Here is a 23,679-nt window from a genome sequence, read left to right on the forward strand (position 1 = left end):
TTATCCAGATCTGTTGATTTTAGTGAAGAAGTGATAGTGAGTAAAAGTTAGTGTGTTTGAGCTAGAAGGCTCATTACTTGTATATTGAACGACCTCTGATGGATTTGTATTAGCGCAGGGGTATCCTTTGCTGGAGTCACTGTGGACGCAATGTCGTGCATACTGTCACTAAGAGAGGAGATTGGGGGAACAGATGGCAACGGCTGGTCAAGGATAGAGTTACACAACAAAGGAGCTCCCTAGGGAGCAGCCAGCCCAGGAGCCATCTTGTTCTACAGGCAAACTTAATTTCAAACGCTTAACTTTACAACACTAAAATTATTTATAAGAACAGTTAGAAACAGCAAAAGAGGGTAAGAAATAATCGAATTAAATAAAAGAAACAGAAGGGAAAAGTAAAAAAAAGTTTTTAATTTTTTAATTTACATTTTTTTAAAGACCAAAAACTATTAAAATAAAGAGAAATGAGACTCCACACTTTTAAAAGTTAATTTTTAGTTGTTTGGCAGACATTAAGACAGTTAAAACCTATTTCGGACCTGATATTTTTAAGCAAACTTGTTTTCCAGCTGGGCAGGAGAGCAAGTTGGCGCTGGTTCCTTGATTCTGTTGATTGCTGCCGGCGACATCCCTTGAATGTGAAGCTGTCACATCGCCGGCGAACCAGGAGGAGCAAGTTCCGGAGTTCTGTGTTTCATTGTGCACTCGCAAACGCCAGGACCTGCTCCTCCATTTCACCACTAACAATGCCAGCAATTTCCAGGCCATTGCAGAGAATTTTAATTACTCAACAGCAGCCTGGATCAAATTACACCTTCCAGACAAAGTTTTGGGTGCGCACTGTCCTCCCACTTTGCCCCACACTGGAAGGGATGCATCTTCCCAGGCGGTAGGTGGCGCTGTGGCGGAAAGGCAGCGGCGCGGCGCCTCTTGACTCTTCTAACGCGTCCTCGTCGGTTCGGGAGCCGGGAAAGAGTTAGGGACGGCGGCCGTGGAGTGTGTGAGGGGAAGCGGCTTCCGAGTTCAGGTGGGAACCGGGGCAGGTAGGGGATCGGGATCGGGATCGGGCCCTGGCCCTCAGCACCGGCCAGGGCCGCTGTAGCCCGGCCGGCCCGGCGGTTCTCCGTTATCCCCGCGCGGCCTAGTGACCCCGGGCCGCCTAAAAGTTGCTGCTTCATCCCCAGGAGGGGGCGGGTGAACACCGGGTACCGGTACCACCGAGCCCGGGGCCACAGCGCCGGCCCCGGGGCGGGTTTTTTTTGGGGGGGGCGGTGGTTTGGAAGCGGATCGGGAGGCGGCGGTGGTGAAAATTTCCCCCAGTCATCGTGTACTGAGGCGGGGAATCGGTTTCGGTTTCGGTTTGTGCAGCCGAGGCGCCGCGTCCAGGAGCGAGGGAGCGGCCTCGGCTCCCCCCCCCCCCCCCGGTCTCGCCGGGCCCCACTTCCTCGGTCTCGAGGTACTACATTGTAGACTCACGACTAGGGTCAGAGCATGTGGAGTCAGGGGACATGTAGCAGAATGGATAGCAAACTGGCTACAAAACAAAACAGAGAGTAGGGGTTTAGGGTAGCTGCTCAAACTGGCAAAAGGTGGGAAGTGGTGTTCCACAGGGATCGGTGCCGGGACCACTGTTGTTCATGATTTACATTAAAAATTTAGACTCAAGTCGGAAGTACAATTTCAAAATTTGCAGACAACACGAAATTGGGGGTTGTAATTAATATGAAGGAAGTGTTAAAATGCAAAAAGATATTAATAAACTTGCAGAATGGTTGTGTAAATGGCAAATGAACTTCAATATCGATAAGTGTGAAGTGGTGTATTTTTGTAGGGAGAATAATGATGCCACATACTGCTCGGATCATAAGAGTCGAAATGGGATAGAGGCGCAAAGGGATCTGGGGGTACAGATACACAAATCACTGAAGTAGTGACATAGGCTAATAAGGCCATTAAAAGCAAACCAAACACGGGTTCATTTCCAGAGGGATAGAATTGAAAAACAGAAGTTATGTTAAATTTGTATAGAACCTTGGTTAGACCACACTTGGAACATTGTGCACAGTTCTGGTCTCCATGTTATAAAAAGGGTTTAGAGGCATTGGAGAAGGTGCAAAAAAGATTCACAAGGATAATATACTGAGAGGATATACTTATCAGGAAAGACTAAACAGGCAGGGCTCTTTTCTCTATGAAAGAAAAGACTGAGGGGTGACCTGATAGAGGTCTTTAAGATAATGAAAGGGTTTGATAGGGTAGATGTAGAGAGTGGTAACCACAAGGAGAAGTTGAGGCAAATAGTATAGATGCAATTAAAGGGAAGTTAGATAAGCACACAAGGGAGAAAGGAATAGAGGGGAATGCTGATCGGGTTAGATGAAGCAGGGAAGAGAGGATGCTCATATGGAACATAAACCCCGGCATAGACAAGTTGGGCCGGAATGGCCTGTTTCAGTGCTGTAGATTCGATGCAACATTGAAACTTCCTATGTAAACATTTAGAATGGAAATCCAGTAACAATGCAATTGCAGGCTCTGACCAATATAGGGCTCTGTGTTTCTGCTGCCATCTTGCATATAAAAAAAATGATGTTCCTCAGCTGACAGGGCAGTGCCGAGTCCAGTCTACTAGTAGTGTGTCCAGCAGGTCTACTGAGGCATTGTTTGCTTTGAGTTGGAGGATATGCTGCTTTATAACAATGAGAGCGTTACTTAGAAAATGTGACAGGGCGAGTGTTACAGGAAGTGAATGCTACACAGTGATTTAATACACGATGTTACGTATGTGTTGAGGATGTCACAACTACCTTTTTATCCTTTAAAACTTTTACATGGCTTGAAGTGAATTGAAAGCTTCAGTGTTTGCTGTTATTACTAATGAATGTCCACTGTGCTGCTAGTGATTGTGCCAAGGTGCTCTGTTATGAAGATGATATTGCTGATGCAACATTTCATGAGGCTCAATAGAGAGATCAAATCAGATCAAGGATAGCATTTATCTACAAGATCTCACAATTGACACAGACGCGATCCTAAATCATTTTCACATTGGGTAAGGTCATTCATGGGTTGGTCCGGACTTTTGCCAATGGCTGGTAAATCCAGTGCTCTTCAACAAATCAGTGAGTATATCCTTTAGGCCTCGAGCTTTCGGACTGGAGGGAGGTGTACAATGATGTTCCCCAGGGGTAGGTGCTGGGACCTCTGCTTTTCTTGATATTTATTAATGACTTGGACTTGGGTGTACAGGGCACAATTTCAAAATTTGCAGATGACACAAAACTTGGGAAGGTAGTGAACAGTGAGGAGGATAGTGATAGACTTCAAGAGGACATATACAGGCTGGTGGAATGGGCGGACACATAGCAGATGAAGTTTAACGCAGAAAAATACAGTGTTGCATTTCGGTAGGAAGAACGAGGAAAGGCAATATAAACTAGAGGGCACAACTCTAAAAGGGGTACAGGAACAGAGAGATTTGGGGGTATATGTGCACAAATCGTTGAAGGTGGCAGGGCAGGTTGAGGGAGCAGTTTAAAAAAGCATATGGGATCCTGGACTTTATAAATAGAGGCATAGAGTACAAAAGTATGGAAGTCAAGATGAACCTTTATAAAACACTGGTTCGGCCACAACTGGAGTATTGTGTCCAGTTCTGGGCACCGCACTTTAGGAAAGATGTGAAGGCCTTAGAGAGGGTGCAGAAGCGATTTACTAGAATGATTCCAGGGATGAGGGACTTTAGTTACGTGGATAGACTGGAGAAGCTGGGGTTCTCTTTAGAACAGAGAAGGTTGCGAGGATATTTGATAGAGGTATTCAAAATCATGAAGGTTTTAGACAGAGTAGAAGAGAGAAAATGTTCCCATTGGCAGAAGGGTGAAGAACCAGAGGACATAGATTTAAGGTGATTGGCAAAAGAACCAAAGCTGACATGAGGAAAAGCTTTTTTACACAGCGAGTGGTTAGGATCTGGAATGCACTGCCCGAGGGGGTGGTGGAGGCAGATTCAATCATGGCCTTCAAAAGGGAACTGGATAAGTACTTGAAAGTAAAAAATTTGCAGGGCTACGGGGAAAGGACGGGGGAGTGGGACTAGCTGGATTGCTCTTGCACAGAGCCTGCTGTAACCTTTCTATGATTCTATGAAAGGATATTATACTGTGTTAGCGCTTAATGAACCAGTTCAGTATGAAGAAGTGGATTCCACACTCTTGCCTACATAATGGTACGATGACAGAACAGTATTTATTATGAATTTTGCACTGGGCATGGGGGAAGAAGGGGATGGTGGTTGGTAGGGTCTTAAGAGTGCAGTGCCAAGAACTGCATTGGGGCTGTGCTTCTGAGACTTGGGAATTGGAATCTGATTGAGGCGCAGATAGCCTCAGTATCCCAGAGCACAACTGTGGTCTCTATCCACAAAAAGGGAGACCCCAGTGAGCCTGAAAAGTGCTGAGTGGATATCAGTGTTGTTTAGGTTATCAGATTGTGAATATTGGATGCAATGTGTAATCAAAAAGGAACGGGGTAGATATCCTTGTGAGGATCGTGTAGAACAGGTTGTGGTTTCACAACAGATCACGGAGTGTTGTAAGGTAAGGGGCTCACCTGAGCTTTGCACTCCTTTCATCGATTTACGTCGCGCTCTTGAAACTGTGCAACAAACGACCACAAGAGGGAACTGGATGGTATGTGGATATTATCCAGGATATGAACTCCAGTTCCAAGATCCATCCGTGTTAGGATGGAGGAGTGAGGCAAGGCTGTCCACAATGTGGCCTTCACTGATACGTTGGATAGCACCATAAGGATGGTCTCAGAGTGTCTGTTCAAGACATTTCTGCAAGAATTGTGCTTTTATCATTGCTGATTGTTGATAGACTCACCGGGGGATGTACTGCACTGCACTCGCCTGCTCAGGCAGTGGGCTGGCCAGTGGGATATGGTGACGTGTCCCCCTATGTGCAACACTGTCTGTGCACAACAGAGGATCTGTCGTTCACTGTCAGTTCACCTTGGTACCTGTGGGACCTGGTGAACACGAACTTTAGCGTTGATACCGTCCTTTAGGACCATGCTGCAAGGAGGCAAAAGTCCGACTTGTCTCATCAATGACAAAGTACCAATGTAGGTGAAACTTGAGCCTTAGTAACTTGAAACTTGAGCCTTTGGAGCTTCATTTTAACTACAGATTAACCAGTGTATTTACCTGGAGTTTTTGATACTAAGCATAGAAGGAATTCTTGAATCTATTTCTGTGCAAAATATCCTATTAGAATGAGTACAGTGGTAGTACCTTACTACCAATGGAATATAAATAGATCTTATAATAGTTCAATGTAACATGGCCATCTCATTAATGGAAAACCATGGTCACTCCTTGTCTGTAGCAGACCACATCACTAACAATGTTGTGCTTCCCACTTATAGTGTCTGCTTTCCTCATTTTGGTGCAATTTAATTGTTATTTGTCAGTATAGATGAGAATTAATTATGGATTAATATTTTGTGTGGCAGTCATAAATGAGCAATGTAACATCCCAGTGTGTGCGTGGCTCAGAGAAGCCACATTTCTGCTGATAAAGGAATGGGTTAAAAGTAAAAATCATTTTCAGCATAAAGCGGCATCTGTTGGTTCTTAAAACTTTGAGTTAAATGTCACATTGACTGCACTGATGGTATTGCTGATGTACTGCCCCTGGACTCTGATTTGTCACCCAGCTCTTTTTTATGGCTTTATGGCCCGTATTCTAACTCACACCAAGTCCCGTTCTCCCATCACCCCTGTGCTCGCTGACCTACATTGGCTCCTGGTCTGGCAACGCCTAAATTTTAAAAATTCTCATCCTTGTTCTCAAATCCCCCCATGGCCTCGCCCCTCCCTATCTCTGTAACCTCGTCCAGCCCGACAACCCTCCAAGATCTCTGCGCTCCTCCAATTCTGGCCTCTTGCACATCCCCAATTTTCATTGCTCCACCGTTGGCGGCTGTGCCTTCAACTGCCAAGCCCTAAGCTCTGGAATTCCCTCCCTAAACCTAAAATCTCTCTCTCCACCTTTTAGACGCTCCTTAAAACCTGCCTCTTTGACCAAGCTTTTGGTGACCTGTCCTAATATCATCTTGTGTGACTTGGTGTTAAATTTTGTTTGATTATGCTCCTTTGAAGCGCTTTGAGATGTTTTAAATTGTTAAAGGTACTAGATAAATACAAGTTGTTATTATGGATGAGCGAAGATGGGCCAAATGGTCACCTTCATCTGGGTTGACCTTCTGATCCAAAGCTGCTTCTGCTGGAATGCTTCATTTAAGGCTGCCGCTGTTAGTTTTAATAAGATACTCTAACATATTTGTTACAGCAGGTTATCGCATACAATAACTGATTTCCTTTTTCTGTTCCCAGATTTTTGATCTAATTTAAGAGCACAATGGTGAGTGACTGAGATTTTACTACATGGAAACTTAGATTTTACTTTAACAACAAAGTATTTACTGTATTCAAACTGGCTACAGTGCAAACTGAGGTAGTGTGGACCTGTAGTAAAACCTGGTAACACAGCTAGCTGAAAGTACAGTAGCTGGTACATGTTACAGTAACCTGTGCTAGTAGTATTGCTCACATTGAGATTTGTAATTGCAATGAGTTAGCATATTGTAAGTCCCACTCCAGGGACTTGAGCACAAAATCTGGGCTGCTACTTAAGTGCATTACTCAGGGGAGTGCTGCATTGTTGGAGGTGCCGTCTTTCGGGTGAGACGTTAAACTGAGGCCCCGTCTGCCCCTCAGGTGGATGTAAAAGATCCCACGGCACTATATTGAAGAGCAGGGGAGTTCTCCCCAGTGTCCTGGCCAATATTTATCTCTCGACCAACATCACTAAAACAGATTATCTGGTTATTTATCACATTGCTGTTTGTGGGTGTTTGCAAATTGACTGCGAGTTTGCCTACATTACAACAGTGACTACACTTCAAAAGAACTTCATTGGCTGTAAAGCGCATTTGGATGTCCTGAGGCTGTGAAAGGTGCCATAGAAATGCAAGTTCTTTCTTCTTTGAATCCACTACCATTCTGTGCCATGGAGTGTTAGGATGGGGGTTCTTGGCTGTCATTCCATGCATTGCCTATCTCAGTCACGATGATGCAGTTACCTCTATGGAGATCAGAGGTTTCCCCACAGTGAGGGAAGGTGTTTCCCAGACTATTTTGCAGCCACTGGATGAGATCTGGGAGCAGGTGCCTCAGCCTTGGTGGTGTGGAAACATTAATGAAGATGAGAAAGTGACTGGAGGGAAGGGGGCAGAGAAGGGAACCCTGACCTCATTTAAAAAAAAAACATAACATGTAATGTGTAATGCTAATTCTTATTTTGTTTGCCTTTGCAGTCCCGAAGATATGACTCCCGAACAACCATATTTTCGCCAGAAGGTGAGGTTCTCTGAGCGACAGCCTTCTATAAAATGAAGGGTTTGATTGATTAATGGCGTGTATCATATCATTACCTTTTACTTGTGTGTTTCATTCAAGTGCAAACTTTTCTTCTAATAAAATAGGGCGGCTCTATCAGGTGGAATATGCCATGGAAGCCATTGGCCACGCAGGAACCTGTCTAGGGATCCTAGCGAACGACGGTGTTTTGTTGGCCGCAGAGAGACGCAACATACACAAGCTACTGGACGAAGTCTTCTTCTCTGAAAAAATATATAAACTGAATGAGTAAGTGTAAACTCATACATAATGAACGTATTGGGGCTATTAGCGATAATGTTAAAGTTGCATAAACTTGGCTTGTATTCCCTTGCGTATAGGAGATTGAGGGGTGATCTGATTGAGGTGTTTAAAATATTAAAAGGATTCAATAGGGTAGATAGAGGGATATTTCCTCTGGTGGGGGAATCAAGAACGAGGGGGCATAATCTTAAAATTAGAGTTAGATCGTTAGGAGGGAAATCAGGATATATTTTTCACACAAAGGTTAGTAGAAATCTGGAACTCTCTTTCCCCCAAAAGGTTGTGGATGCTGGGGGGACAATCGTAGCTTTCAAGACTGCGATCGATTAGATTTCTCGAGGGCAATTAAGGATGGGCAATAAATGCTGGCCTCACCAGCGACGCCCACATCCCATGAACGAATAAAAAATTTTTTTTTGTTAGGTAAGGGTATCAAAACAATATGGAGCAAAGACGGGTAAATGGAGGTGAGGTACAGATCAGTCATGATCTAATTGAATGGCGAAGCAGGCCCAAGGGGCTGAATGGCCGCCTTCTGTTCCGAATACTCCTATGTTCAGTGCAACAAGCAGCCACGAGAGGGAGTTGGCTGTAGAGCCTATGGTTGTAGTGTAAATGCACAGAAAGCCTTGTGTCCTCACAGAAAACTTTATTTTGTTTTCTTTAAATAATTGTCCAAAAAAGTTAATTTTAACAGAAAAGTACCACTTGTGGTGAAATGATCTGTACAGTTCTTTTGATATTGTGTATTTGTTTTTCTGTTAAACACTAGTACTGTAAGCCTCATATGATGTAGTAAACTTAATTGATCTTTTTATGTGAAATCTGTCTCGCAGTGACATGGCTTGTAGCGTTGCAGGAATAACATCTGACGCCAATGTTCTTACGAATGAGCTGCGATTGATTGCCCAGAGGTAAGATTAACTATGTCGTTATTTTTGAATGAGGTGGTGAAATAGTGTTCTCACCACATTCTAATTTAATTTATAGCAATTCATTTTAGAACATAATAATTGTTCAATGCCAAACTGCTCCTTACAGCCTATCGCACCTGCAGAGGAAATCTGTCGAGTCATGGATACTTTTACCAGTCATAGCAAAGCGCCATATTCAAGAAGTCTTACTCTAAGCATCTGCAATCCCTCATTCCTTTTCTGGTGGATACTGATGCTTCTCCATGTTAGGGCTGTTGATACTGGGAGGAATTTTTGTACCAAGTGTTGGCAGCAAATAATCCCTCAGCAGGTACAACATGGGCTACGTTTAGAGTGGAGCTCCTATTTGGCCGTAGCAATGTACCTTAATATCAACTTCACAAGAACATCTTTTACAGCTGCACAACATTTACAGCCATCTCTTTGGTCTTTAAGTAAAGCTATCAGGTTATATGCAGTTTAGTGCATTGTATCTGTGCATTAGGAGCCGGGCTGAGGCAGTCTACTGTGGCTGCAGTGTGTACTATCGACAGGATGCACTGCAGCACCTCCCAAACCCACGGCCTCTACCACCTAAAAGGACAAGAAGGCGGCCCACCACTACCTTCTCAAGGGCAACTAGGAATGGGTAATAAATGTTGCCCTTGCCGCTGACACCCACATCCCAAGAATGAATAAACAAATGCTTCAGGTCAATGTTCCGTGCACTGGCAGGGAGAAACCATTCTTTTCCGTCTGACCTGAACTAGTTTCCAGGTCCCAGGGGTGAGAATGCACCACCCCATGCCTGTGGTTTCATAGTTTCACATCGAGTTTGCAAAAGTGTCAGAGGGTGACGTCTTTCGGATGAGACTTTAAACCAAGGCCCCGTCTGCCCTCTCAGGTGGATGTGAAAGTTCCCATGGCACTATTCGAAGAAGAGCAGGGGACCTCTCCCTGGTGTCCTGGTCAATATTTACCCCTCAACCAACATCACTAAAAACTGATTATCTGGTCATTGTAATATTGCTGTTTGTGGGATCTTGCTGTGTGAAATTTGGCTGCCGGGTTTCCTACATTACAATAGTGACTACACTTCAAAAGTACTTCATTGGCTGTAAAATGCTTTAGGACGTCCTGTGGTTGTGAAAGGCGCTCTTTGGATATGGGGATGGTGCCAGTGGACTGGAGGGTTTCGAATGTTACATCGCTGTTCAAAAAAGGGGAGAGGGATAAACCCAGTAACGTCAAGCCAGTGGTGGGGAAACATTAATCCGAGACACAATTAATTGTCACTTGGAAAAATATGGGTTAATGACTGACAGCTGCACAGATTTGTTAAAGGCAAAACTTGATTGAGTTCTTTGATGAAGTAATGGAGAGGGTTGATGAGGGCAGTGAGGTTGATGTGTATATGGACTTTCAAAAAGTGTTTGATAAAGTAACACATAATAGACTTGTTGACAAAATTGAAGCCCATGGGATTAAAGGGACAGTGGCAGCATGGACACAAAATTGGCTAAGGGACAGAAAGCAGAGAGTAGTGGTGAACGGTTGTTTTTCAGACTGGAGGAAAGTATACAGTGATGTTCCCTAGGGGTCAGTATTAGGACCACTGCTCTTTTTGATATATATTAATGACCTGGACTTGAGTACACGGGGCGTAATTTCAAAGTTTGTCGATGACACGAAACTCAAATGTAGTGTAAACAATTTTACAACACCAAGTTATAGTCCAGCAATTTTATTTTAAATTCACAAGCTTTCGGAGGCTACCTCCTTCCTCAGGTGAACGATCATCGTTCACCTGAGGAAGGAGGTAGCCTCCGAAAGCTTGTGAATTTAAAATAAAATTGCTGGACTATAACTTGGTGTTGTAAAATTGTTTACAATTGTCAACCCCAGTCCATCACCGGCATCTCCACATCAAATGTAGTGAACAGTGAGGAGGATAGTAGTAGACTTTAGGAGGACATAGACAGACTGGTGAAATAGACAGACCCATGGCAGATGAAATTTAATGCAGGAAAGTGTGAAGTAATGCATTTTGGTAGGAAGAATGAGGAGAGGCAATATAAACTAGATGGTACAAAGGGGGTTCAGGAACAGAGAGACCTGGGGGTGCACATAGACCAATCTTTGAAGGTGGCAGGACAAGATGATACGGATGTCAAAAAAACATATGGGATCCTTGACTATATAATTAGAGGCATAGAGCACAAAAGCAAGGAAGTTTTGCTAAACCTTTACAAATCACTGGTTAGGCCTAAGCTGAAGTATTGTGTCCAATTCTGGACACCACATTTTAGGAAGGATGTCAAGGCCTTGGAGAGGATGCAGAGGAGATTTACTAGAATGGTACCAGTAATGAGGGACTTCAGTTATGTGGAAAGACTGGAGAAGCTGGGATTGTTCTCAGAGCAGAGAAGGTTAAAGGAAGAATTAATAGGGTGTTCAAAATTATGAGAGGTTTTGCTAGAATAAATAGGGCGAAACTGTTTCCACTGACAGGAGGGTCAGTAACCAGAGGACACAGATTTAAGGTAATTGGCAAAAGAACCAGAGGGGAGATGAGAATTTTTTTTAAGCAGTGAGTTATGATCTGGAATGCACTGCCTGAAAGGGCGGTGAAAGCAGATTCAATAGTAACTTTCAAAAGGGAATTGGATAAATACTTGAAGGGGAAAAATTTGTAGAGCTATGGGGAAAGAACAGGGGAGTGGGACTAATTGGATAGCTCTTTCAAAGAGCTGGCACAGGTGCAGTGGGCCGAATGGCCTCCTGTGCTGTATGATTCTATGAAATCCAAGTTCTTTTTCTCAATTACTTGATAATTGTACAGAGCATTCAAATATATTGGGAGAAATTTCCCCTGTTTGCACTTTATGCACACTTACAATTTAGTTCTAAATAATAAAACGTGGAAATCTCCAGTTGCAGTAATGGTGCCTTATATATTCACAGGTATCTCCTTCAGTATCAGGAACCAATCCCATGTGAGCAGCTGGTCACAACACTCTGTGATATTAAGCAGGCTTACACACAGTTCGGAGGTAAGGTAGAGTAAAGCACGTTTCAAACAAATAGGCAAATGGTAATGTAATCTTCATTTAAAAAAAAAAGAATCCCAAATTTAGCTTAGTCTAAAAGAAAAAATCTTTCCTTATAAATGTATGATTAATCTGGTTTCTAGAGCATACTATAACCTTAGTGCAACTTCACATTGCTGATTGCAAATGAATGATAAATTCTTTTACAAGGATGAAGCTGCTGTTTTATGGTGGGAAGTTGTGCGATTCCTGTCCTCAGTCATTCTGAGCTGCAAATACGTGGTTTACAACAACATTTCCTGGCTTTGGATAAAGTTCACTTAATCTGAATGATTTATTTGAATGCAGCTTATTTATCAATGTTATGGTGGCAAACAGCTACTCAAACAAATAGAACTAATGCATGATTAAAGTGCCAGCTTGGCTCAGTCGTAACACTCGCCTGAGTCAGAGGGTCATAGATTCAAATCCCTTACCTTTAAAATAAGCTCTTCTAAGATGACCGTGGGGAGAATGGCTTTCGTTCCTTTGGCTTTACATGAGGTGTACAGGATAAAGCCAGTTACAGTTGATTATCTGGCTATGTCTGTTAGTGATCACCAAGCGCAACCAAGTGCTAGAAACAATTATCACTGGGCTATTAATTTACAACTAAACCAATCACAATAGGCTCGGCACAGACTGCACTTGTCAAACACCAATAGTGGCCATTGACATGCTTTTGTATATCGTGGAATTTGCTCTCCGTTGTTGGTATAAGGGACCTCTGTCTCACATTGACTACTTAAAGATGTTACTGTACTTCGAAGGATTTTACAGACGTGTAAATCCACCACTTTTGAAGTACCAGTTAGGAACAGGAAACATAGGAACAGGAATAGGTAATTCAGCCCCTCGAGCCTCTTTCGCCATTCATTTAGATCATGGCTGATCGAGTCAACTCCATCATCCCACCTTAGTTCCGTAACCCTTAATACCCTTACCTAACAAAATTCTGTCAATCTCAGTTTTGAAATTTTCAGTTAACAGCTTTTTAGGGAAGAGAGTTCCAGATTTCCACTACCCTTAGTGTGAGGAAGGGCTTCCTGACATCACCCCTGAACAGCCTGGCTCTAAGTTATAGTTTTTAACCAAGCCACAAGAGACATGAAGGCAAGTCACAGCTTCATTGGTAAGACACCCACGTACTTCCGAGGAAGACTTAACAGGTCAGGTGGCTGCTCCCCATCCAAAAACTGTTTGGCTTTCTTTGCTGCAAATCTTTTTTTAAAAAAAGAGGGAGAACTAAAGGAACTCACATCTGTCTTTAAACCATTTATGAACTGATTCAAAGCTGCTGTGTTACTTGGATTGACTTCATCAACTATCAGTCACTGCTTGCTTCTGTAAGTGAGTATCTGTGAACCTGTTGGTAGATTGGTCTGTGCAAAAGTGTCTGGCATTACTGATACTAATTGTTCTTTGAAGTGGTCTGGACGCATAGTGGAAATCTTAGGCCGTTTAGTGGGTCTGTTAACCGAGGAAATGTTATCCCAGATTATTTTGTGCACAGTCTCGCTTCAGTTCATACTAAGTGTGCACTTATTATTGGGACCAAAGCAAAATACTGCGGATGCTGGAAATAGTCAGTAGGTCAGGCAGCATCTGTGGAGAGAGAAAGAGAGTTAACGTTGCAGGTCGATGACCTTTCGTCAGAACTTATTATTGGGAACTGGTTCTTGCCTTGAGCACAAGAAAAAGTGCCTGGAGAAGCCTGAATTGTAACGTTGCCTTCCTAGAGATGAGACCAAAACCCCATGTGCCTGTTCAGGTGGGCTTTGGGACCCCATGGAACTGTCTGAAAAAGAGCAGGCTGGTGTCCTGGCCAACATTCCTCCCTCAGTCAATATCACTGAATATAGGTGAACTGGTCATATGTGATGTTGCTTTGTGCAAAATGGCTGTCACATTTGCCTACGTATTTGCTGTACTTCGAAGTAATTTGTTGTACGTGAAGTTCTTTGAGACGTTTGAGAGATGTGATAAAGCGCTAAATGAATGCAGGGTTTTTTTATGTATGCCCGTTGAACTTTCTATAACGGCTTCTCATAACAATCTGCATCTAATGTTGACAGGAAAACGTCCTTTTGGTGTTTCGCTGCTCTACATGGGATGGGATAAACACTATGGCTATCAGTTGTATCAGAGTGACCCCAGTGGAAACTACGGAGGGTGGAAAGCCACATGCATCGGGAATAATAGTGCTGTAAGTACCTTAACTAAAGGGCTGCAGTGACTTTCTAAAGAGAGATGTAACTGATGTGGTGACATGTTGGTTTAATCTTTTACTACGGTATGCTGCTATCCTAATATTTCTAATGTAAGATTATTTGTTTTATGGAGATCAGTGCAGCAAATATTTCTAAACATGAATATTGGGTTTACGGTGGAATGCAAGATTTCAGCCTGATTCATAGCACTCCATGGGAACTTGTGGTTTAAATGACTCGAGGTCCCTTATTCTGGACGAGGAGCCCCATTTTGAGATATTTGCCCAGAGGGGAGAGTGCGTTAGACATGGGCATTCCAGAGTTAGCAATTGGCTTTTTCTACACAGCAACGGTTTACTGGTGACGATAATGAGCAAACTCTCTAACAGCGTAATTGCATTTGCAATTTTTGGTTCTGTTTGATCAGTTATGCCAATGCTCCCATACAAAAAGGTGAGAAAGATAAATCCATGCTCCCCGTTGTTCAATAAATGGCCTTTCCCAACCACTAGGGTTGAATAAAATAAACCCTGTCCAGTTTCAGGAGAAACTTGGAAATTACTCCCTGACGCCCTAAGGCAGTCGAGCAAGCTCCAGGTTACCCATTTTGCTTCACTAGATATACATAAACTTAACTAAATTCTAACTGTACCATCTGTGTGTGTCTTAGGAACCCATTTCAAACTGAGTCCTGCACCAAAACTCTGCTACCTGTACCCTGTCCCACTCACCCATCACTCCTGTCCTTGCTGACCAACATTGACTCCTGCTCGTCCAACGCCTCCAATTTAAAATTCTCATCCTTCTGTTTAAGGCTCTTAGCCGTACCGCTTCCAATATCTGGAACCTCCTTGAGCCCTAGAGCTCTCTGGCCTCTTGTGCACCCCTCTCTCCCTTCACACTACCACTGGTGACCGTGCCTTCAGCTATCTAGGCCCTACCCTTTGAGATTCCCTCTGCCCCTCCACCTCTTTCTCCTCCTTTAAGACCTTCCTTAAAACCCATTTCTTTGATGTGGCTTTTGGTCAGTCCTCCTAACATCTCCATCTTTGGCTTGGCGCCCATTTTTGTCTGATTTGCGCATCTGCGACGTGCCTTGGGATCTTTTTCTATGTAAAGGTGTGTTATAAATACAAGTTGCTTTAGTATGATTGGCCTTATTGCCCTAGGATAGGAAGAGGAGATCAGCCAAGTTTCCCATCCAGTAAACGCTGTTGGAAAGTGCCCATCTGTAGATGTCAGGTGACTGCAGGAATGGGCTGTGCTGCTGCTCCACATTCGGACGCTCACCGACAGGACTGGAACAAAGAATGGCAATTTAAGGGAGCTTGAGCACTGTCAGAACCTGTGGAGCCAAGGTCCAGTTTCAATCACTGCCTTGGTTGACGGGGAGAGATTTTTTCTTTCAAACAGCACTGATCAGAGTTAAACATTGAGAATGATGACAAATTAACAATAACAACTTGCATTTATGTAACACCTATAATGTAGTAAAACGGCCCAAGGCACTTCACAGGAGTGTAATTAAAGGCTGAACCTTCCCAGTAAAGCATTCCTTTTATACGTTACCTCCTGGTTCATACACAAGTCCAGGACACGCCATTGGGCAGCTGGTTGGAAACTACTTTGCACTTGCGACAGATGGTAAACACAATGCTCGATGGTTTCAGCTATTGAATGATGTGGTTGGTGGTATCTTGAAACCAATAATTGAATTTCTTTGCTAATCTGGTCCAACTAAAATTGCAGGCTGCTGTATCTATGCTGAAACAAGACGTAAAAGAAGGAGATATGACTTTGCTGTCTGCACTTGCATTGGCAATTAAAGTGTTGAACAAGACCATGGATGTCAGTAAGCTGTCGGCTGAAAAGGGTAAGGGCTCTTCAATGTTGTAAGCTTCTGTTCAGGACTTCTTTTAGCCTGCAATCCATAATTTAAAGGTTGCATTATCAAAGATCGTACTTAATTTCTTAATATCAAAGCCTAGGAGAGTTTTTAATTTTCTGAGATTATAACAGTATTATTATAGAGTACAATGAAGCCTTAAGGTTTTTTCAGGCGAATTTGAACAAAACCTTATTCCATAAGAGAACATAAGAACATAAGAAATAGGAGCAGGAGTCGGCCAATCGGCCCCTCGAGCCTGCTCCGCCATTCAATAAGATCATGGCTGATCTGATCCTAACCTCAAATCTAAATTCATGTCCAATTTCCTGCCCGCTCCCCGTAACCCCTAATTCCCTTTACTTCTAGGAAACTGTCTATTTCTGTTTTAAATTTATTTAATGATGTAGCTTCCACAGCTTCCTGGGGCAGCAAATTCCACAGACCTACCACCCTCTGAGTGAAGAAGTTTCTCCTCATCTCAGTTTTGAAAGAGCAGCCCCTTATTCTAAGATTATGCCCCCTAGTTCTAGTTTCACCCATCCTTGGGAACATTCCGTGATATCTGTGCAGCTAGAAGGGGCCATTGGATTTATAAATGCTGGACTAACCTCCCCAATGTCTGGTACTAAACTGTACAGACCAGGAAGTCGCTCGTTCAGTTCCTGGTATGTGCGGAGTTACCTGCCTTGACATGTGGTGGACGTTAGGTCACTGCAGTTGACTGGCCCCAGTCTGGGGAGGTGAAGAATCGTTCTGGGCTCCCAGTCCCTAATCACCAGCCACTCACTCCTGTTGGACATGTGAATGTCCAGTGAGGACAGGGTCAAGCTCAGCCACGATGCCCCCTATAGTTGGAAAGCCTGTGACCCGCACTGTCCAAGGTACGTGGAGAATGCCAACTTGAGTGAGGTACCAGAGAGCTGTTCATTAAAAGTTTTATTGCAAGTCTGTTTGCCTTGGAGAATGATTGGAGCTCAATTTCTCTCTCTCTGTCCAGAAATTCCAATCCCAGCTACCAAACATCACCAGCCAATTAGTGTTTCACTTATACATGTTGCTTGTTTTAATGCTACTTTTGCTGCTGACTGATCAAAACTTTCTAAATTAGTTTCATGTTGCATCTCCATAGTCGTCATCCTCTCTGGGCTGCATTCAAACAGTCCTCCCAAGTGAAATTGCATAAATCCACAGGACTATCCAGCTGTCTGAGGCATTAGTTAGAAGGATATCAGTGCAGTTAAGGTCCCTTGTGCTTTGACACTGACCTACGGTTTACCTGCCGTAAAATGTTATGACCCACTAAAATAAATGGAACAATTGTAAGTTTCTTCATAATTTGCGATTTTTTTTTTCATGGTGAAGCCCCTTCAAAAATTTTTGAGTAATCTTTAAAATTGAAATGAATTTTAGAATCTAAATATTTGACTTTGTGGTGCAGTGGAAATCGCGACGCTAACCAGAGAAAATGGGAAAACGCGAATAAAGGTTCTGAAGCAGAAGGAAGTGGAGGTTTTGATTAAGCAACACGAGGAAGAAGAAGCAAAATCTGAGCGTGAGAAGAAGGAAAAGGAGCAGAAAGAGAAGGACAAATAGAACTGCAAATTAATCCAGACCGATGTTTGTGTTTTTGAGTAAAAACTTAAGTTTATTGAAAATCTAGTTGACTGCACGTTCTTCAATATAGAATTGGCCATACCAGCTACCATTCAACCTTCCTGTACACTTCCATACATCAATTGTACACGCTCTAGTGATTACCATATGGGTTTTTATAAAGAATAAAGGCAAAAAGATTGTTTTCCAATAGATTTATTCAACAATTTTTTTCTTTTAAGTTGCTTATTTCTCACTTGCTGATGAACAAGTTAGCAAGCTGAAGACAGAAGTGGTCGACCAAACATTGTACAGCTAGAGTCTTTACATGGCCAGAACGTAGATGGAAGAGTTCGGAACTGGGATTGGGCACCAGCAGTAGTTTAGTGTGTGCGTGGGGTCCTGGGCTTGTGCTGCTGGGGTTGCCTACTGAGTTTGAGAGTGAGAGCCGAAAAAAAGTGAACGCACGGCCAAGAATTTCTACTGATCCAGTCGAAGAAAGTCCACAATTGTCATCTCAAACTGGCTGCGCCCAATGCTGTGTATCTGTTGTAGGAGTAAATGTACATTTGTAGGGAGGGCCATCTGCCTTCATGTGGCAGGGTTGTACCTGCATGGCGCAAGAAGCAATGTGTTTACCAATGGGTGGACCAAAAGTGGGACCTCAGCCAGCAGGCAGTGAATCACTGAGTTCTGCTGTGGTTTTTATGTAACTAGCTTGACGTTCAGCAGGCCATATCAAGTGTCTGTCACTGCATTGGAGCCTCCTTCCCCTCGGATCTTCTTTCCCTCTTCCAGAAGAAAAGTATACTCCATCCTCTTATCCATGAATCTAGCAACCCCTGCCTCAACAGTAAGATGTAGCCACCACAACCTGGGAGAAGGTGAATTTGAAACACTCGACATTTATCACTCTTTTATGCTTCCGCATGTGGTTGCTGGAGGCCCTGTGCTGCAGTAATTCCATGAGTCATATCTTCTGATGAAGTTCTGGGATAAAGAAGTTCTGAGAAACAATCCATTGGCTCATTCACAATGTGTTGGCATCTCGATGGACCTTGTCCCAGGTCATTGCGTCACTGACCTCCCAATGAGAGATCTTCTTGCCCACTACCCTCCACCATCAATACCTGGCTACCGAAAGCAATTAAAGGTTCAGAAATTTGAAAGTAGTTTTAAAAAAAACCTTCAATAGCGATATATTAGATGACATTTTATCCTGTTCACAAGTTTTGGTCATGCTTTGTATCTCATCATCAACATTCAAGAAGCATTTGGATGAGCACTTGAAATGCCATAGCATACAAGGCTACGGACCAAATGCTGGAATATGGGATTAGAGTAGACAGGGCTGATGGCCGGCGCGGACACAATGGGCCGAAGGGCCTCTATCCGTGCTGTATGACTCTATGACTCTATGATTCTGGTGATGCTTTAGTTGTAGGCTGCAGCCACTAGGTGGTGCAGCTGCACTGTTTTCTGTATCACTATGCTCTCACACAGAGCAATGCCACAGGAGATCTATCAGTACGGTTTAATGCAGATGGTTGAGCTTTCCATGCGGCAGCTAGCAATGATCAGCAACAACCAGACTAACTGATAAAACAGTTCCGCTTCTCCCCCCCCCCCCCCCCGGCCCACCACCAACCTTCTCCATTTCTCCATACGGCGCTGAGCCCAGCATACGGGGCAAGGTCCAGCTGTAATTCCCTGAGGTAGGAGCATAGCCCACTTTGTAGGCCCAAAGGTGAAGGGAAATGCTGTATTGAGCAGTTTGTAAGATTGGAGGAAACGGAAGTTTGCGAGGACTGGATCTGGCTCACTGATGCTCCTTGTGGACAATCCGCCTCTGACATTGTCAGGGTCACCAATGAAGGGTGGGTATTTGGGAAGCTGTCTGTCCATGTGGAATGTACCATACCTTGAGTCAACGAGAGTCTTTCTAGTCCATACGTTCAGGGTAAATGATATTTGGTCAGGTTGTGCAGTACTTTGTACATTACATTGGACTACTCATCACTTTCGTATGCTTAGTAGGCCTACTCTACCATGATGTTTTACTTTCATTGTGAGGTTTTCTATAGAGAAGTGGGTTTGAAGAATATCCTAGAAAACAGGAACCACTTTTAGTTTTTCGAGGACTCTGCTGAGCTTTGTGGTTTTGATAGGAAGATCCAAGGAAGAGTCATCACATTTGCCACCCTGTTGGCCCCATCCTTTCCCTCAGGTCGGATTCCCGAGTCTCTTGGATCCAAAGTGGATGACCTCACACTTCTCCACATTGAACTCCATCTGCTACAGTTTTGCCCACTCACTTTGTCTGTTTGTAACTTCCTGCTCCCATCCACACAACTTACTGTACCTGCTAACAGTGCCATTTGCAATCTTGGATATACAACTCTCTATTCCTTCATCCATCTCATTGATATATATATATATATATATATATTTATATATATGGTGAAAAGCTGAGGCCCCAGTACAGATCCCTGGGGAACACCACTTGTCACATCCCGCCAATCAGATTGTTCCTTTTATCCCTACTTCCTGTCTCCTACCTCCCAACCAATTAGCAGCCCATGTCACAAGGTTCCCTCCAATTCTGTGAGCTTTTATTTTTGCTAATAACCTCTTGTATGGAACCTTATCAAATGCCTTCTGGAAGTCCATATAGTTAACATCTATAGACATCAGTTCTGATGAAAGGTCATTGACCTGAAACATTAACTCTGTTTCTATCTCCACAGATGCTGCCTGACCTGCTGAGCGTTTCCAGCATTTTCTGTTTTTATTTCACATTTTCAGCATCTGTGGTATTTTTGATTTTGTTCTGAAGACGCTCCCCTATCCACCATGAACCCTAGTGACCGCCTCAAAAAATTCAACTGCATTAGTCAGATGGGTTCAGGTGGGTTCCTGGGCTGCCGAGTGGAAGGGCCTAGTAAATATGGCGAGGGAGCGTGAACGGGGTCACAGCGATTTTAACTCTGCAATGGCACAGTTTCCGCCGGCCAGGCCGAGTTAAAATTGGCCCTTGTTAGTTTTTACATCAACAAGCTGGCTCGTCTGGCTTTACCAGACATTCTTTAATGGCTGCAGCCTGCAGCCTTTTAAAACCTGTACAAATTCACTCTGTTTTAAATCTCAGTCCTTAAACATAACTCAACCCACAGTCTTTTCAGTGAAAAAAAAATCAAAAATCCTGAAAGGTGACAATTGGTAATAATTTGACTCAAACTAATTTGGGATGTTGGTCTTAATTTGGCCCATTGATACTAATTTCGGATGTTAGTACTAATTTGGCCCATTGATATTAATTTCGGATGTTAGTACTAATTTGGCCCATTGATATTAATTTTGGATGTTAGTACTAATTTGGCCCATTGGCATTAATTTGGTCACAAAATGAGAGTGTGTTTAAAATATTGCAGACCACGGGAGGCTTTCCTTTTTCTTGAACTTGAAAAATATGAATGCAGTTCATCGTTCTACAAGCCTCAAATCAGAGAGCAGTAACAACATGCTGAATAACATTCATTTACACTCCTAATGGTTAGTACTCAGTAAAGAGGACTTTCAAAATAGGAGTTATTTACACTGTCACTTATTAAGTGACTTTATCTCAGATGATCTGCCATAAATACTACTTAAAGGTCTAAATATGTCATTGACAGATTCCTAAGTCTAGTCACTTCACCATAACCTGGTCCAGATGTTTGTGCCTTTTCTCTATATACTGGATCACTCCAATTCGCACGTTACTAAGAAAAGATTGCAGAACGCAAGGATCACAAGCCGATTACTTTTAATGTTTGGGTTGGTGAGCAAAACCTCAATTGTGTGGTGAAACTGACAGCCTTGAAGGCGTTCATTAACCCCATATCAGTTTCAGTTCCTTGTTCTTGGGCAATGGATAACTAGCCACATTATATTCATAGAGGCTTGTCTCAGTAACCAATGGGTGTGGGTGGGAAAGTATGTGCATCTATGGCAGCAGAACCAGTGAGTAACTGGTCATTCACATGGTGTAACTGCTGTTTGTGTTTGAGAACACTTCAGATCATTAACCTCAATGGTTACTGCTGGAAAGGCAGATAGAAAACCCAAGTGAGGTAATGCATGAGAAGGAAGCAAACCAGGAGAGAAGAATAAATTAGCAGTGGAAGAGAACAGTAAGAAAAGTGAGGAGGAGAGAAAAAGTAAAGGAGAGAGAAAGAAGTGAAGGGAGAAAGAGGAGGGAAGAAGGAATCTGAACAAAAGTGAAAGAAGAAAGAACTAGACAAGAGAACAAGAAAAAGAGGGGCAAAGGGAAGAGAGGAGGAGGAAAGAAGGTTTCTCAAAAGTATAGGGAGGTTGAAGAAAACAAGGAAGCTGAGTACAGGCCTGTAAAGCTACATGCCCTCTGAAGTAAACTGTTAAACACCCTACTTCAAAGTAGGTCATCGCTATATTCACGTCCTTGTAATTACAAACTCCGATTAATTTTGAATTAAAATAAAAAAGTGAATGCAAGTAGGCTCTGCATCTCTATTCGAGTCTACTGTTGTTGCAGACTGGGCTACAGTGATGCAAGAGCTGGAAGCTATAAACGAACGAGAGAGCAGATGAAGCTAGAGGGTAAGGAGATCCTCAGGTGTGAGTTAACAGCCAATAGGGGAGGTGGGAAGGTTGCATTCTCTATCTGATCAGCTGGAGGTAGCTATTGGAAAGGTTCTCAAGATAAGCTGGGCAGTCTGTAGAGAATTAATCCAGGAGATACAGCCTATGTATAATTCGAGTACCAGGAGTAGAGGGGAAAAACACCACTGCATATCTATAGCATCTACCGCCAGATCTGCTCCTGTGCACATAGGACCATAAGAGATAGGAGCAGGAGTAGTCCATTCAGCCCCTCGAGCCTGCTCGACCATTTAATGAGATCATGGCTGATCTGATTTTTACCTCAACTCCACTTTCCCGCTCTTTTCCCATATCCTTTGACTCCCTTGCTGATCAAAAATTTGTCTAATTCAGCCTTGAATGTATTCAATGACAGCCTCCACAGTTTTTTGGAGTAAAGAATTCCAAAGATTCACGACCCTCTTGGAGAAGAAATTCCTCCTCATTTCCGTCTTAAATGGGCGACCCCTTATTCTGAGACTATGCCCCCTACTTTCAGATTCCCCCATGAGGGGTAACATCCTCTCAGCATCTACCCTATCGAGTCCCCTCAGAATCTTGTATGTTTCAATACGATCTCCTCTCATTCTTCTAAACTTCAATGAGTATGGACCCAACCTGTTCAATTTTTCCTCATAAGACAACCCTTCCAAACCGGCAATCAACCTAGAGCTTTCCCAATGTATACAGGCCATACCCAAGAAGATCGACCTTTCATATTCATAGGGTACCTTTTACATCCATAGGATATCCTGAAGTGCTGCACAGGTAGTGAATTACTTTTTGAGGTGTAGGTAAATACGGCAGCCAATTTTCACACAGCAAGATCTCACAAACAGCAAATGAGGTAAATGACCAGTTAATCTGTTTTGGTGGTGATTAAGGATGAATGTTGGTCAGGACAATTCTCTGCTCTTTTTCAAATTGTGACATGGGATCTTCTACATCCCCCTGGTTTAATCTCTCCACCAAATGACGTATCTCCAACAGTGCAGCATTCCCTCACTACTGTACTGAAATGTCAGCCTACATTATAGGCTCAAATTCTGGAGTGGGGCTTCCAAGTAAGATGACTGTTAACAACTGAGTCAAACTGACACAATGTAGAATGACTGTGGGCCACAATTTTTGTGTTCCTTAGATTTCAGGACAACCTCAATTACAGAGGCAGCCAAGAAGTTAGAGGATGTGTAGGTGAGAAGCTCATGGCTCATCATGATCTTCCTGGATAACTCTCAGGAACTGCAAAGGAAAGAGTTCAATTCAATGATATGAAGAAAGTTATGAAAAGGAAAGGTGAAATTTGACTGCATTACTAGAATATATCAATTTGGGACAACTGGTGTTAATTGAAGAGATTTGATCAAATTTACCCATGAGTGTGAAAATGCTCGGGGTCTCAGTAAATGTGATGATTTCAGTGTACAGCTGTATAGTCTGGACTAGGTTGGTTGTACCCCTACTGATCGGATACCTCTGCTGGTGGGCGGTTGTTTATAATTCTTATCACTAGTGCTAATTTTACTATTTAGTGCACCCCAGACACAGCTTCACACATGGAAGCGCATTTCAGGAATTTGGCAGTGAGCACACC

General features: G+C 43.2%; 1 protein-coding gene across 1 annotated transcript; it reads left to right on the forward strand.

Annotated features, from left to right (window-relative positions):
• Window positions 1-924: 924 nt before the first annotated feature.
• On the forward strand, window positions 925-17,637 carry psma4 (proteasome 20S subunit alpha 4). Its single transcript, XM_067973340.1, has 9 exons — window positions 925-1,027; window positions 6,404-6,431; window positions 7,387-7,429; window positions 7,555-7,717; window positions 8,569-8,646; window positions 11,611-11,699; window positions 13,811-13,941; window positions 15,695-15,818; window positions 17,272-17,637. Exons 2-9 carry the CDS (start codon window positions 6,429-6,431, stop codon window positions 17,424-17,426), a joined length of 786 nt encoding a protein of 261 aa, XP_067829441.1. The 5' UTR covers window positions 925-1,027; window positions 6,404-6,428; the 3' UTR covers window positions 17,427-17,637.
• Window positions 17,638-23,679: the final 6,042 nt, after the last annotated feature.

Source organism: Heptranchias perlo, chromosome 38 (assembly GCF_035084215.1).
Source record: "Heptranchias perlo isolate sHepPer1 chromosome 38, sHepPer1.hap1, whole genome shotgun sequence".
Lineage (NCBI taxonomy): Eukaryota > Metazoa > Chordata > Chondrichthyes > Hexanchiformes > Hexanchidae > Heptranchias > Heptranchias perlo.